General features: G+C 44.2%; 2 protein-coding genes across 2 annotated transcripts; both read right to left on the reverse strand.

Annotated features, from left to right (window-relative positions):
• Nucleotides 1-3,395: 3,395 nt before the first annotated feature.
• Nucleotides 3,396-8,734, reverse strand: MRS44_014056 (uncharacterized protein; the record flags this gene model as incomplete). Its single annotated transcript, XM_065618249.1, has 2 exons — nucleotides 3,396-6,975; nucleotides 7,032-8,734. The coding sequence occupies 2 exons, from the start codon at nucleotides 8,732-8,734 to the stop codon at nucleotides 3,396-3,398; spliced, it is 5,283 nt and encodes a 1,760-aa protein (XP_065474321.1).
• A 3,330-nt stretch (nucleotides 8,735-12,064) lies between these two features.
• On the reverse strand, nucleotides 12,065-13,105 carry MRS44_014057 (uncharacterized protein; the record flags this gene model as incomplete). Its single annotated transcript, XM_065618250.1, has 1 exon — nucleotides 12,065-13,105. One exon carries the CDS (start codon nucleotides 13,103-13,105, stop codon nucleotides 12,065-12,067), a length of 1,041 nt encoding a protein of 346 aa, XP_065474322.1.
• Between the last annotated feature and the right edge of the window lie 1,662 nt (nucleotides 13,106-14,767).

Here is a 14,767-nt window from a genome sequence, read left to right on the forward strand (position 1 = left end):
GATTTCGAAGGGTGTTTATTTGCATTCGTAGACATGTGTTAGATTGGCGCTTGTGTGCGGATAGAAGGGAGTTTGCTCCTCGTTATAACAATGTGTGGCTTGTGGCGGTGAAAACATCAAGAATGGAAAAACGCCCCCGCACGATGGCGAAGCGAGCAAGAACAAGATGATCAAGGGTTTCAATCAATAAAATCATTACTTTCTGGCCCACAATCTACTGAATTCACCCCTACCCCATCGCGTATCCAACAACATGTTTTGAAGCTCGGCCTAATTAAAGTGGATCCCTATTACGTTACGAGGGGTTACCTGAGTGCTAGCGTAGCCACCGCAGAATTCCTTTGTTTCTAAGACTGCAACTTATCACTAAACTTGAGGCATCACTTTATCAATATAATATGTACCCGTCCGTTTGATATTGACGATACTAGATTAATACTATGCAAATAGAAAAAGGAGGCCGTTATAGCGTCCTAGACGGGCCCTCAGGAGCTCCACTAATATTATCGGATGCATGCATAGCAGAACAGCAAGCTTGAACATAGACTTCCTAGAGTTACCCCTTGGATAAACGGCCTCATAAATAAGACTATACCCCCTTTAATGTGCTTTTGACCTATTTGGAAGTCCTAAATAAATTTCGATGCCTTTATTCTCAGGTTTAAAGACTTAAACGCTGCGATTAAATCTAACTCGTCTCCCGCCTTGTAAATCTTTTTTATTAGATATACTTGCCTCATAGGCTGATTTATCTTTGATTTTAACTTTTACCTATCCTTTATCCTTATCCTTCCCGCTTAAGTCTCTCTAGCTTAATATTATGCCCGCTATATACTAAGATTACGCGTATAATAGCCGCATAGTAAGTCTATACTTATACTTATGGAAAGACGAGGCTTAATTTATTTTACTACTAGATAATAGCTAGTATTAATCTCTTTACTTATCTCGAAGTAGATTCTAATAGGTAGCCTAGACTCTTAAGTTTTGCTTAGATCTCAAGGCGAAGCTAATAATAGCCCTATTAAAATGGCTAAGAGGTATATTAATAGAATTTATTGACTTAAATAAACTTCCTAAAGGTTTATTACTTCGCTAATTAATTAATGATATAGATTTAGACTTTAATTATATAATTAGTCTTTATAAAGTTATTTTCTGTATATACTTCTATGTGACCCCTGGTGCCTATAGCTTACTGATGATATATATAAGTGGCTTAGATATATAAGCTAAGGGAATTTTTTTAGATGTGATCGCGTGGGAAGTTATCTTTAAGGTTAAAAATAGGAGAGATAAGAACCTTTTTTAGTAGAGAGTTAGTTTTATCTTAAATAATATAGCGACTATTAAAGGTATGAAAAAGTATATTACGGCTAAGTGTATTAGCGAGACTTAGAGCTAGAAACTATAGGGGCTATAGTTTGTGGCTTATCTATCTATACTTCCTCTAACTTAAACTCTAGGTTTAGCTCTATAGTAATATGCTAACTAACCTCTAGCACTAGCGGCTTTATTATAGCTAGTGATTAATAGTACTTAACCTACCTATAGCTATAAAGAAGGCATAGATAGAATCTTTGCCTCTTATCTAAGCTTTAACTTTAAGTTTATACTAAAAGCGCCTATTATTATTCCCCTTACTTAGGAGGTTAGCTAATATAGGGGTCCTTAGCGATATAGCTATGCCTATGCTTATATACCTATTATTACTTTACCTCTATCTACTATTTAGTTATCCTCTCTTATAGACGTAGGCGCATAGCTATCGGCTCTTCCTCTTTCTATAACCTTAGAGAGGCATATATTAGCTAATTGCCTATGCTAATATACCTAGTAATTACTATTCTACTCTGTTATCGGCGGGGAATTAATCCTCTGTGGCTGCCGCTAAGGCTGCTAGGTCTTCCTCCCGCCGCCGATAGCCTTGGGCTAATGCTAACTAATAATCCCTTTAATTAGTCTATGACCTTATTATTAGCCTAGCTAATTAGAATTTATGCTTACTGGCATAGCCCTTCTTTTTTCTTAGCCGGGGACGTAAGGTAGACTGGAATTCTTAACTATAGAGAGAGCTATTAGAGTAATAGATACTTTAGCGTTCTCTTTAATCTAGATATATTTCATAGGCGGATTTCTTTCCTTTTGGTTTTCTTATAATTTAGTTTACCTATATAGACTTAAATTATAATGCTAGTATGCCTTATTTCTCTATTATTACTTAGCTTAACTATATTCGTGATATTAGTCTAGATAACCTTTTTCCCTTTTGTATTTTAGGTCTTATAAAGAAATTATTCTTATAGTTTACTGTGACGGTCAAGGTTCCCAACGTAGTAAACCGTAACCTGCTTGGGTTTATGTTGGCAGTTGCAACGGGGCGTGGCGTACTGAGTATAGGGTGGCGAATCACGTCTGATAATGTCAAGAAGTATTCTTGAGTAATCAAGTTGTATTGAAAGCTAGAGAACTAGATTGACAGGAAATGTGCGAATGAGGGACTCTATATACTACATCTCTTTGTACGGGAGCGACATTGAAAAGTCGCTCCTTCTTCGAGGGAGCGACATCAGAAAGTCGCTCCTGGGTGTTGGAGCGAAACGGGTGGTCGCTCCTTTTGTGATTGGTTGCTTTCCTGGGGGTCACGTGCAAGGGCAGTGGCGAGTTCTCGTGTGACGGGGGTTGTAACACGATGTCCCCTCTCCCATGGTCTTGTCCTCAAGGCCTGTTATTCGGTTTTGTTTCCCTTGTTGGTTGGTGCCTCGTCCTTTTATCTTCCCTCCTTTCCGTGATTATAACAGGATGACAGATAGTACCTCGAAACGTCGTAGCAGACAGCGCACCGCTGTTTCCGATCGCAAGGAAAGTGAAAACTCGGCGCTTTGCGCTTTTATTGATTTGAACGGGGTTTCTGCTGATATGCCTTGCACTCGTTGCTTCCGCGCGAAAATCCCTTGTCTGATGACGGAAGACGATTCCCATCGTTGCAAAGAATGCATTCGTCAACGGAAAGCATGTGACGGGGTCTTGGTGGCGAGTTCCTGTCAGCCTTCGCGCCGTTTTGCGTCTTCTGATGCTCAATTGTTTCTTAGTGACGCGGCTGCTGGAACAGCAGAAAAAGCTAGAGGCAGACGAGGAGGCGGCCGGGAATGCGTTGATCGGTCTTCAAGCTCAGTTGTCTGTGTTGCAGACGCAAGTATCTGAGGCGGTGAGCCGGTTGGCTCGGATTCGGCGTATGCGGAATAAGGTGAAGGAGCGTAGCTCCGAATTGTTCCGTCGCGGGATGCAGGAGGCGGAAGATTTAGATGAATTGGAGCGTCTTGAGACGGAGGAGCGTCAGGGTGCTGAGGCGGGTTCCCTGGATGCTGCTCAGCTTCCACCGGATGTGTTGGATACTATCGATTGGAATTCTTTGGGCTTTTCCGCTGGTTTCGACGCGGTGGTTGGTGAAAGTTCTTCAGCAAACGTTGGGCATTGATGAGGTGTTTGGCTGGCTCCCAGGTGTTTTCGGCGTCGGTGTACCCTTTCCACTTGATCAGGTATTCCAATCGATTTCCCTTTTCCTCGTTTTTTCGTGCATTGAGGATTTTTTCTGGCTCGTATTCTCGTTCGTCTTCAACTTCCATGTCGTCGTCGTAGCCTGTATCGACCTTGATTGTTCCTTCTGCTGATTCAAGTAATGAAATGTTAAAGACTGGATGGAGCTTGACCTTCGGTGGCAAGTCCAATTTGTAGGTGTTGTCTGAGAGCTTCTTGAGAATTTTGAATGGTCCGAGGTATTTGAAGTCGAGTTTTTTGCTTGGGCGCTTTGTTTCGATGTTTTTTGTGGATAGGTAGACCATGTCTCCCTCCGAAAAAGTCGGTCCTTCCGATCTTTTCTGGTCGTAGTAGCGCTTCATCCGTTCTCGCACGAACTCGAGTTCTGCCCTCAGTTCCGCGTGTAGTTCTCTCAATTTGTCCGCTTCGACGATTGCTTTGACGTTTTGGATTCCATTGTATGAGTCTTTATACGGGTCCGGTGTGTAACCAAATAATGCGTAAGCTGGTGTGGTCTTGGTGCTTTCTTGCAGCGAGGTGTTGTAAGCGAACTGAGCCATAGGCAGCAGTTTCGCCCAATTGTTCTGCTCGTAGTTGATGTAACATCGTAGGTATGTCTCCACAATCTGGTTGACTCGTTCCGTCTGTCCGTCTACCTGGGGTCGGTAGGCCGTTGACATTCGTGGGTGCAGTCCTAGTTGAGCCATGAGGCCTTTCCAGAACTTAGAATCCAATGTTGATCCTCTGTCAGAGATGATTTCGTCAGGCATTCCGTGTATGCTAACGATATTTCGCATGAATATGTAGGCAAGTTGTTCGGAATCCGTCTGTTCGTTGAATGGTAGAAAATAGGAAAACTTCGTTAATCGGTCAACGATTACGAGTATGCTGTCGTAGTGTACTCCTGTAGCGGGGTCTTCTGATATCGGTAATTTGGTAATGAAATCCATAGTGATCGACTGCCAAGGTCGCTCTGCGACTTCCAATGGCTTGAGCTTGCCGTAAGGTTTGTGTCGTCGTGCTTTGGTGCGTGCACACAAGTCACATCGTTGTAGTACCGTTCTTACCACGTTTTTCATTTTCGGGAATTCATAGGTTCGTTGGAGTCGTTCCATCATCTTGGCTACTCCGGGATGTCCGTGCAATCTGTGTTCATGGATGTGTTTGACCAGAGCTTCTTGAAGGTGCGTTGGTACTTGCATTTTCCCCGTTTTGTCTTCTTCTGGGATGTCCTGGTTGTGTTCGTAGATCCCATGGAATAGTTCTCCTTCCGTGATCTTGTCGATGAAGGCGATTCTTCGAGTTTCCATGAGTTTTGCCTGCTGGATGTAGGTTACTTGTCGTTGTTCATAGTGACCTTCTGGTGTCTGATGCAAGATTTGATCTTGCACAATAACTTGTTCTGTCTTGAAATCACTTCGTCGGCTGATAGCATCAGCTCGTCCGTTCTCTGATCCTTTCCTGTGGATGATGACATAGTCGAATTCAGAGAGGTATTCAGCGTATCTGAGTTGTCTTCCGCTGAGTTTTTGTGTCGTTGCAAAATGGGATATATTCTTGTGGTCTGTGTAGACCTTGACCTTGTACTGACTTCCTAGGAGGTAATGTCGAAATTCTTTGAAAGCATTGACAATTGCAAGAAATTCTTTGTCGTAGATAGGGTAGTTGAGCTCGGCTCCATGTAGTTTTCGTGAATAGAAGGCTATTGGATGTAGCTTGCCGTTCTCATCTCGTTGTCCAACTTGGGCCCCTAATGCATAGTCTGAAGCATCAGTTTCTAGTTCGACTTCTTTGGTGGGGTCGAATGTGGCTAGAACAGGTTCTTTCAGGATTGCGTCCTTGAGTGCTTGGAACGCTTCTTCTGCCTTTGGGGTCCAGATGAATCTTGTCTCCTTCTTTGTGAGTTCAGTCAATGGTATTGCGATTTTCCCAAAGTTGCGTATAAACCTTCGGTAGTAGTTTGCGAATCCTATGAAGGATTGCACTTCCTTGAGGTTCTTCGGCCGTGGCCAATCTCTGACGGCCGCTATCTTCTTGGGGTCCATTCGGATTTCGTTCGGGCTGATGATGTGTCCCAAGAATTCTACTTCGTGCGTGTGGAATGTGCTTTTCTCGGGTTCGACGAGTAGGTTTGCGTCTTGGAGTGCCTTGAGCACTTTATGGACGTGTTCCGTGTGTTCTTCTTCTGTTTCCGAAAAGATTAGGATGTCGTCCAGATAGCATACCGCAAAGTCGTCGAGATGTTCCCTCAGCACGTGGTTGATCATTCGTTGAAATGCCGCTGGTGCGTTCGTCAAGCCAAAGGGCATGACTGCGTATTCGAACAGTCCGAATTTCGTTCGAAATGCTGTTTTCCATTCATCTCCTTCCTTGATACGGATAAGGTTGTAAGCTCCCTTGAGATCTAGAGCTGTAAACCATTTCTTGTTGTGTAGTCTGTCTCGTAGTTCCGTGACTAGAGGCAACGGCGTTCGATCCTTGAGGGTGATGTCGTTGAGTTGCCGATAGTCGATAACGAGTCTGAGTTTTCCATTCTTCTTGGGTACAAACATGACTGGGTATCCTGCCGAGGACTTGGAGATTCGGATGTATCCCTTTCTCAGCATGTCTTGGAGGTATTCCTTCAGCGTTCGTAGTTCCACTTCGTTGAGGTTGTAGATGGGGTAGAACTTTGGTTTTGTTCCAACCTTTAGCTCTATTTCGAGGTCCCATTCGCTGTGTTCTGGTAGTCCGGTTTCCAGTTCTTCTTCGAACAGCTTCCGATAGATTCGGTACTGCAAGGGTATGTGCTTGAGCCTTTCTTGTTTGTCGGTTGGTGTGTGTCCTTCTTCGAAAGCTTTCTTCTGAAGCTCGAGGACTTTATCCATTTGCTTGAGTTTGCGTTTGACGAAAGCAATGGTTCTTCTAGTGCGGTTTGCTTCCTTTCTCGCACTGATATGTCGTGTCCCTTTGGGTGGTGAGGAGGTTCTTTCCTCATGCCATTCTTCTCCGTCGTCGTCGGTAGAAGGTTGAGATCTCAATTCATCGTTTGACTCGTCGTCATCGTTGGAGAGTGCGTCGTCCCACTGTCGCACCTGGCCAGTTCTCCAATCGATCCATGGGTTGTACTTGTGCAGCCATTTGTAACCTAGGACCAAATCGTGGCTCATGGCAATCACATCAAACGTGATTCCTTGATTTCTTTCATCGATTTGGACTTTGAGGTGATCAATCTCTCGGTCTACTCGTCCTCCATTCGAGGTAAACGGTTGTCCTTCCAGGTTCTCGGCCCTATACGGTTTCTTCTTGTACTTCCATCTGAGTCCAAGTTCGTTGACCACTTCGGGGTCCATGTAGTTCTCTTCTGCACCGCTGTCTACCAAAGCGTTATACTCCCTTCCGCGTATTCGTACTGAGAGGTTGAATGACTTCTGTCGTCGTCCGGGTTTTTCTGCACTTCTGAGTGCCTTTGTAGGGAGTTCTCCCCTGATTCCGCCCCCCTGCGGCCCTCCTACAGGTGGCGTTCGTCGTTTGGGTTCCCGAGTGTTGCATTGTCTCTCGATAGTCGTCGTCGTTCCTGTCGAGACTTCCTGCTCTCTCCTTGAAGGGTTCGTTCCATCAAGAATCGGAATTCTTTACTTGTGACTCCTTCCGTGTCCGACAGATATTCTGAATCTTGTTCGGACTGTCCCTTGGAGTCGTTTTCGGGGTATCCTTGTTCGCATTCCTGGCTCCTCCACGGTAGTCGTTGCTCGTAGAGATCAGGGTCGTTTTCTTCGTCACTAGTTTCAAGATATTTTTCCACTGGAGTCTTTCGTGCCATGGCTACCGTACGCGTTCGTGAAGAACCGAGTTCCTTGGTAGGTTTCGGGAAGATAGCATTGACTACTTTTTCGTCCAAGTGGTCGATGCATTTGTCGTCATAGCAATGTATCCACCCGAGACTCTTGTGGTTAGGCTTGGTCGTTCTGATTGCTCGAGGTTCCTCTTCGTTGTCCTGGTTCTGGACTATGTTAACCTGTTTCTTACCTTGATTCCTTGGCTTCTTCGACCGTTCGCAGTTAGACGAATAATGCCCATACTCGTCGCAATTGTAGCATTTGATCTTGCTGATGTCTCTCGGTTTCCTCTCTCTACCTTTCTGAACGTTCCCCATGTTCATGGGTCCTGGTTCGGTGCCGTGAGAGGTGTCAGGCTGTCTCTTTTGTCCCTGGTTGGACTGGTTCTTAGCCTTGTCTTGAAGGTGGTTGTAGTTCCCCTTCTTCTCCTGGCGTCTTGCGAAGTTTCGATTGTCGATCTTGACTGCCGTTTCCATGTAGTTATCCAATGTCATCATAGCCTTGTCGATCTTGCAGAGTTCGTCCTTAACATCTTCCTTGAGACCCCGATAGAACCTATCCTTGAAGTATGTCTCATCCCAAGGTATCCTGGAGGCTATCTGAAGGAAGTTGGCGACATATTCAGATGCAGCCTTTGTTTGCTTCAGTCTCATCAGTCGATCAGTGGCCGCCTGTACTTCATCCACTTCCCCGAAGACTTTCTTCATCCTATCTTCGAAAGTGTCGTAGTCTCGAAAGATTTTCATGGTCACATCATTCGGGCTTCCTCGGACGTAATCACTCAGGAATGGTTCGAACCATCCTAGCGCGCTTCCGGTGAGGCAGCTTCCAGCGAATTTGACACGGTTTTCGTGCTTGAAGAATTGCGTGGGATAGTAGTGAAAATAGGTGCGTAGCTCCGTCAGGAATGTTTTGAGCTTCTTCTGGTCTCCGTCAAACTTGGTTGGTTTGTGAGGCTTGATGATTTCTCCGAGATCTTTCCCTCCATTGGCCTGGTTGGCAAGACTTTCGATGGTGTTGATTTGTTCGTTCCTGTGTCGGTTCCGTTCTTCATAGGTTCCGACGAGCTTGTCGACCTGTTCCTGCAGGCTCTTGTTATTGTTCCGGAGCCTTTCGGTTTCTTCCGCCTGCTGTGCCTTGCTAAGCTCGAAGTGGGCGAGGTTTCTTTCTTCGATCTCCTTCATTCTTTCAATGGCTCCGTGCTGACTTTCGACCACCGTCATGAGGCTCTTGACACGCTCATGTAAGACTCGGATTCTTTTGTCATCGTCTTCATCTGAATCGGACATTCGGACAATGTCTTCTTCATGATCCTTCGGTGGGGAGTCCTGAGGCTGCATTCCCTTGGAGGATTCTCCGGTAGTACCTTTGACAGGCATGTTGTCGAAACTTCGTTATTGCTCAGCGTGACGCGGCGTGCAACTGAACAAGAGCTTTCAACGTGTGACGGTCAAGGTTCCCAACGTAGTAAACCGTAACCTGCTTGGGTTTATGTTGGCAGTTGCAACGGGGCGTGGCGTACTGAGTATAGGGTGGCGAATCACGTCTGATAATGTCAAGAAGTATTCTTGAGTAATCAAGTTGTATTGAAAGCTAGAGAACTAGATTGACAGGAAATGTGCGAATGAGGGACTCTATATACTACATCTCTTTGTACGGGAGCGACATTGAAAAGTCGCTCCTTCTTCGAGGGAGCGACATCAGAAAGTCGCTCCTGGGTGTTGGAGCGAAACGGGTGGTCGCTCCTTTTGTGATTGGTTGCTTTCCTGGGGGTCACGTGCAAGGGCAGTGGCGAGTTCTCGTGTGACGGGGGTTGTAACACGTACTTATTAACCTAATAGTTATCTTTCGGGAACTAAACTAAAGCGCTAATATTAGGCTAATACTTTATCTTTATCTTTTCTCTTCTTCTGTATAAAGCCTAGAAGCGGGAGATAATTTAGCGTTTCGGAGCTATATAGACTAGCCTACTTTCCTGGCCTACTATGACTAGCTAGAAATTATTTAAGGCAAGATCTTTATAAGTATGTAGGTCTCTACTTTGGGAGATCTCGGTTAGAGTTATCGGGGCCGTATTTAGTCTTATGTCTTAAAAGACGAGTTATGCAACGGAGGGTATAATTAAAAGAGATTTTATTGCGTTGCTTAATTTTATCTAAGGAAGCGATAAAGGTCGGCCTCTTATACCTATGTTTAGTCTTTTAATATTATAGGTAGTAGCTTACTGCCTAATGCTAGTTATGGTCGTTTATAAATATCGTGAATATATTTATAATAAGCGTGATTCTTGCCTTATTTCTATCCTTATTCTAATACTAATCGCTGCCCTAGCCTGAGAAATACTCTTTTTGTTAGAAGTGGGGCAAGGATCACGACTATCGTGAATGGCTTCACGGTTAGCGTGAACGCCAGATCGCAGGCAATAGCCTGCTGCCTGGAAGATCGGCAGGATAAACATAAGTATAAGAGACCGACCTTTGTCTTTCCTTAGATAGAGAAGCAGCTTTGATTCAATCTCTTCTGGCTATACCCAATGTTGCATACCCTTAACCTCTGAGACTTTTATTTGGCGGGCTAGGTTGGCTATACTCGGTATACCTGCAATACAAATATCTCCTCTCATAACGCAAGTAGCAGAATATAAATCCGGCCGGATTTATATTCTATTATTCTATCGCACTTAATAAAGCGGCCAATAAGAAACCTAATATAGACCTTGATGGGCAATCAATGAGTCTCTGTCGCAGGGTAGGCATGATCTTCACGGCCTTAGGAAACAACTGCGTTAGTAATCTAGCCATATGCTTTAAGTAACTCTGCGGGATGGAGTACCCCGCAAAAAAAAAAAAACCTTAGATAATAATCAATCAACACACTGCTGCTGCTTATTATCGTTTACCTGACCCTTGATTCTTTTAGCACGCTCAGTGCGACAGTCTCCCTCCCTTTCGGCTTAGCTTCCTGGAATGATATGCTAGGCTCTATATAGGTTAGCAGCTCTACGCTTCTGAAATTAGATAGATTGTGACCGCGAAATTCATAATTAGCTAAATTTCAGACCCACCTTTCCTAAATAGCCATATCTTAACCGCTAAATTCTAATTAGCTGCTACACTTAAGGCGACAGCGAGGTCAATAACTTGCAAAACAAATATAACAATAATAAGGAATAAAAAATTATTAATATATAGGTAATATAAATTTAAATACTCTATTATATGCTTGGATTCTATGCTTAGTAGTTTTATTATAGGTTTAGCATCTAGTTTGAGTTAGGTAAAATATAATAGGGTTGAGGGTGGTTATTCGAGAAAACACCGGGGAATTTTATGGTGGTCTGGGTTGGCACGGACGAAAAGTAGATAATGCGGCGCGATTTGGATCAACATTGGTACAGTAGGATACAGTTGGAGGGAGTGAGAGCCGGGGCGTATCGTATCGTATCGTATCGTATCTATCTAGATAGTGGAGAGAATAGTAGATAGAGAGAGAGAGAGGCATAGGCTGGGAAGATAACCCCTAGAACTCCTTCCCTTCTTCTTCTTCTTCTATCTATCCGTATATACGCGTCTCTCATTTCCCGGGGGTGGGGAATCTCCGAGCGGGCCGGCCTATGGGGATTTGCTCCACGCATGAATGTTCGGGGCGCAGCGGCGCCGTCGATCGGTATCGGATCGGAGGAGAAAAAGAGGGGGAAAAGTAGTTTACAGTGAAAAAGCAGGTCCCTGTAGTGGCAATGGCTTCATGTGATTGGCTAGGACAGCATGGCGGCGAATAGCAGGGTCGGGGAGCGACAGGGGGGACAGGGGAAGGCAGGTGCTCAGGGGCCAGGGGTCTGACTTTTCGCCGGAAGAGCCGAGCGGAATACAGACAGTAGTGCCAATGGAATGGTCCTCGTTACCGGCGTCAAACGCGAAATGGGCTTCCCCTGGTACAACCAATCGGTCAGCGGTACCCGGACAGCAGCATCATCCTCGGCTGCCGGGGCGCAATGGCGGCGAAATTGCGGCCAAGCATCTTGTCGCCGCCAAGCAGCTGCCCATTTCCATTGTTAAGCTGAATAGAGTATAGCCAGCGCGTTCTCCGCATTCAAGTGGAAGAATTGACGGGACCTGCTCATCGCTCGCAGCGACAGCGGGCAACTTCTGACACACTGCGGCAGTCCCGATGTCGTTACCGTAGCCTCGCTACTTCTGCCGACCTCGACCCACCCTCGGTATTTCCAGTGGTTTAACAATGCTCGGCCCTCCAACGTTGTAGTTACCAAAAGATTCATTCCATTACCGCGACACCACAGCTGACCACGAACTTATCCTAGTGTACAGCACGCGAGATAGCTTCGGGCACACGGCAAAGAAATATGTGACGTTTTGGCATATTCCCAACTGGTTGTACTAGTTTCAAATTAAAGTGTGCTTCGTGCAGCTCCAGCCCTTCGTATCAGGTGACTAGTATGCGGTTGAGCACCTTTGCAGCTCAGTCTCCGAATGCAAAACCAGGAACAGGAAAGCGATGGAAAAGATAGGATCACTACGGCACCCCTGAATCTTTTACTGAATTATGTCATTAAATGGATTCTTACGGTTTGTGGCGTTTACGTCGCCCTGCAGTCCTAATGGGAGCCATATTTTAGGGAACCTCCCAGAAGGGAGGGAAGGATCGATTCATAATACTTTCATCGTAAAGTAGTAGGTAGAATAAGGTCTACTCTACAACAAATTGCCTTGGTGTTTGTGCGCCTGCAAAAGTTGCAGATATGTATCCCGAAGGCATTCGTGCAATGGCCTGTACTGAATATCCAAGATCCTTGCGGCCTCGGTACCGTCAACGTCATACGTGACGGCCGCATCATTCTTCCAGCTTCCTGGTTTCCCGGGTTCAATTCTGTCTCGCAGTTCCGGTAGCACTCTCCTGGCCTCGTCACGTACTAACTGCCAATGACATCGTTGAGCAACCAACAACCTTTTACCAGCCGCCTCTGGTACATCTATGGCCCGAAGCAAACACTTCGCAACGTCTCGTACGTCTATCCAACTTCCCAAGTGGCGAGAATTGTACACGGGAGGATTAGGTGAAGGTTCAACGAGCTCCCAGAGCATTCGAGTGGATAAGTTGACGTTGTCGAGCTGGACAGGGCCAACATGGGGGCCAAATATAGCGCTTGGAACAATAGAAACCATGTCGTAGCTCGGCCTTTGATCTCTCATCCAGGTCCACATAGCTTTCTCAGCCAACGCCTTCGAGCCCATATAAGCGGTCATGTTGCCACCCTCCGCAGCCTCATCATATGTCAGAGGGTTCCAATCCGCAGAGGTATACCGATAACTGGCTTCGTTGCTGAGAGATAGATTGAGGCAGGCAGTGAACGAACTGACATGTATAACCCTTTCCACGGACATTCCACCGTATTGGAGAGCTGCTGTAAGTATGGAAGTGCCGCTCTGAATTGCTGGGTCTAAAACCTCTGATTTGACGTCCTTGGGGTTGTTAACAAGTGGAGAGGCCAGATTGATAACGGCTCGAACTGGTCTCGCAGTAAAGGCCGGTTTGAAACTTCCTGGCTTAGAGATGTCGGAAACTTTGATCAACAACAATCGAGTCAAAGACTCTGGAAAAACTCTGCGGACACTCTCAGCAGCTCGCTCTGACCTGATTGTTCCAATGACGCTATATCCTAGTTCAAGAGCAAGTTCTATGACGTGCATTGCCACAAAACCATTGGCACCTGTTACAAGAATATACTTAGACATTGTGAAGGGTAGGAAGAAGCGTTGTACTGGACTCATTTGTGAAACTGCGCCAAGCGTTTACCGTCAATGCCTACTTATAGATTTGTACTCGTTCAAGAAGCATGTCTGGTCATGTGTCAATCCTACCCAAATTCGTCTAAGCTACAGTAGCATGATGCACCTGATTGTTAAACCCGACGGTCGGGGACACATTATCTCCGAGCCCATGAGGGGGACTCCAGGTTGCGCCAAGCTCGCCAACTCAGTCTGTCAAAGGCCATGGCCCGGCAGGCTGGATCAGAGGCTTGATCCCTGGAATCTTAATTCCGGCGAAGAGCCGACTATCTCCGCGGTCCGTCTGGCCGCCCGCGGATATGGCCTGGACTTGCTCCACCCTGTGCCGTGCCTCGAACACCGCACATCATAGAACCAACTCTCCCTGTAAAAATTCTTCGCTCTTTCGAGCTATTAGTAGCTTAATTACCCGGGGTAATTTTATAAGCCACTAGACCACGCTTTCGCCTTTGGGTATCCCGCGGAGAGTAATAATTAAGTCCGGACTAATATTTATAAGCCAGCAGGAATCCAGAGTTTACAGCACTCTCGCTAATAAATACCTTCTACGCTACGCTGCCTAATAGGTATACTAATAATGCCATAGTCTTCTCGCAATTAATCATCATATCTACCACTTTATAGTTACGGTTAATATTATAAATCAGTGCCTTACGCCTATTCTTAACTAATTATATCTCAATATAATATATTAAATAATACTCATAGCCTTAAAATAATATAATATTACTATTATATTAACTATAGCTCTTACTACGCTTATTATAGGGACTTATACTTAGTCCCCTGATAATTATAATAAAGCTAAAAGTATTATTAAAGTAGCTAGATAATATAGAATTTCTATACTTAATATAGCGAGGAGCTATATAGGATTATACTATATGAGCCTTTGAGTCCACGCTCTACTAATATCTCTTCATAGGGTCACAGAGGGTTAAAAATAGTCCTAGGTAGCTTAGGTCTATATTTAGACTTTTCTATTAATATAAAAATTCCTATAGGTTTTATGCCAAGTGCGGCTAATAATATTAAGAATCTTATAAAAGAGAGCTTTTTAGCCCTAAAGTTAAATAAGGTAGGCACTAAATTATTTTCTATATATTAATTACTTTATAGTCTCTTATATAATTCTATATTAAGTTTATATATTTTTCCTTTATAGTACTAATAAAACTATTCCTATTTTTAGATTAAATAGCGGAAATTTAAAAGCTCTTCTTAGAAGGGTATTTTAAAAGATTTAATTTATTAAATTTCACCCTATTATAGCTTCTTAACCTTATTAATATTATAAAATCTAAGGGCTATATTTTCCTATTATATACTAGAGTAGTTATAGTATAATAGTATATTAAAATAAAGTACTATTATTTCTTATACTTTAAGCGCTTAGGATATATATTAAGGCTTTTTTTCCCTTAGCTGCGGGCTTCTTAGCGAAGACTTTAAATAATATTAAGAAAGGATATAAAAATTAAGATATAAGTACTTTAATAAGGCGATTTAACTATGATCTCTTTCTATAAACTAATATATATATAGCTATTATACTAATTTAATAGGATTATATAAGAGTATTAAGAGCTATAAAGTAGTCTTGCTTAT

This window comes from Fusarium solani (assembly GCF_023522795.1).
Source record: "Fusarium solani strain SB1 chromosome Unknown bctg00000010, whole genome shotgun sequence".
In the NCBI taxonomy this organism is placed as follows: domain Eukaryota; kingdom Fungi; phylum Ascomycota; class Sordariomycetes; order Hypocreales; family Nectriaceae; genus Fusarium; species Fusarium solani.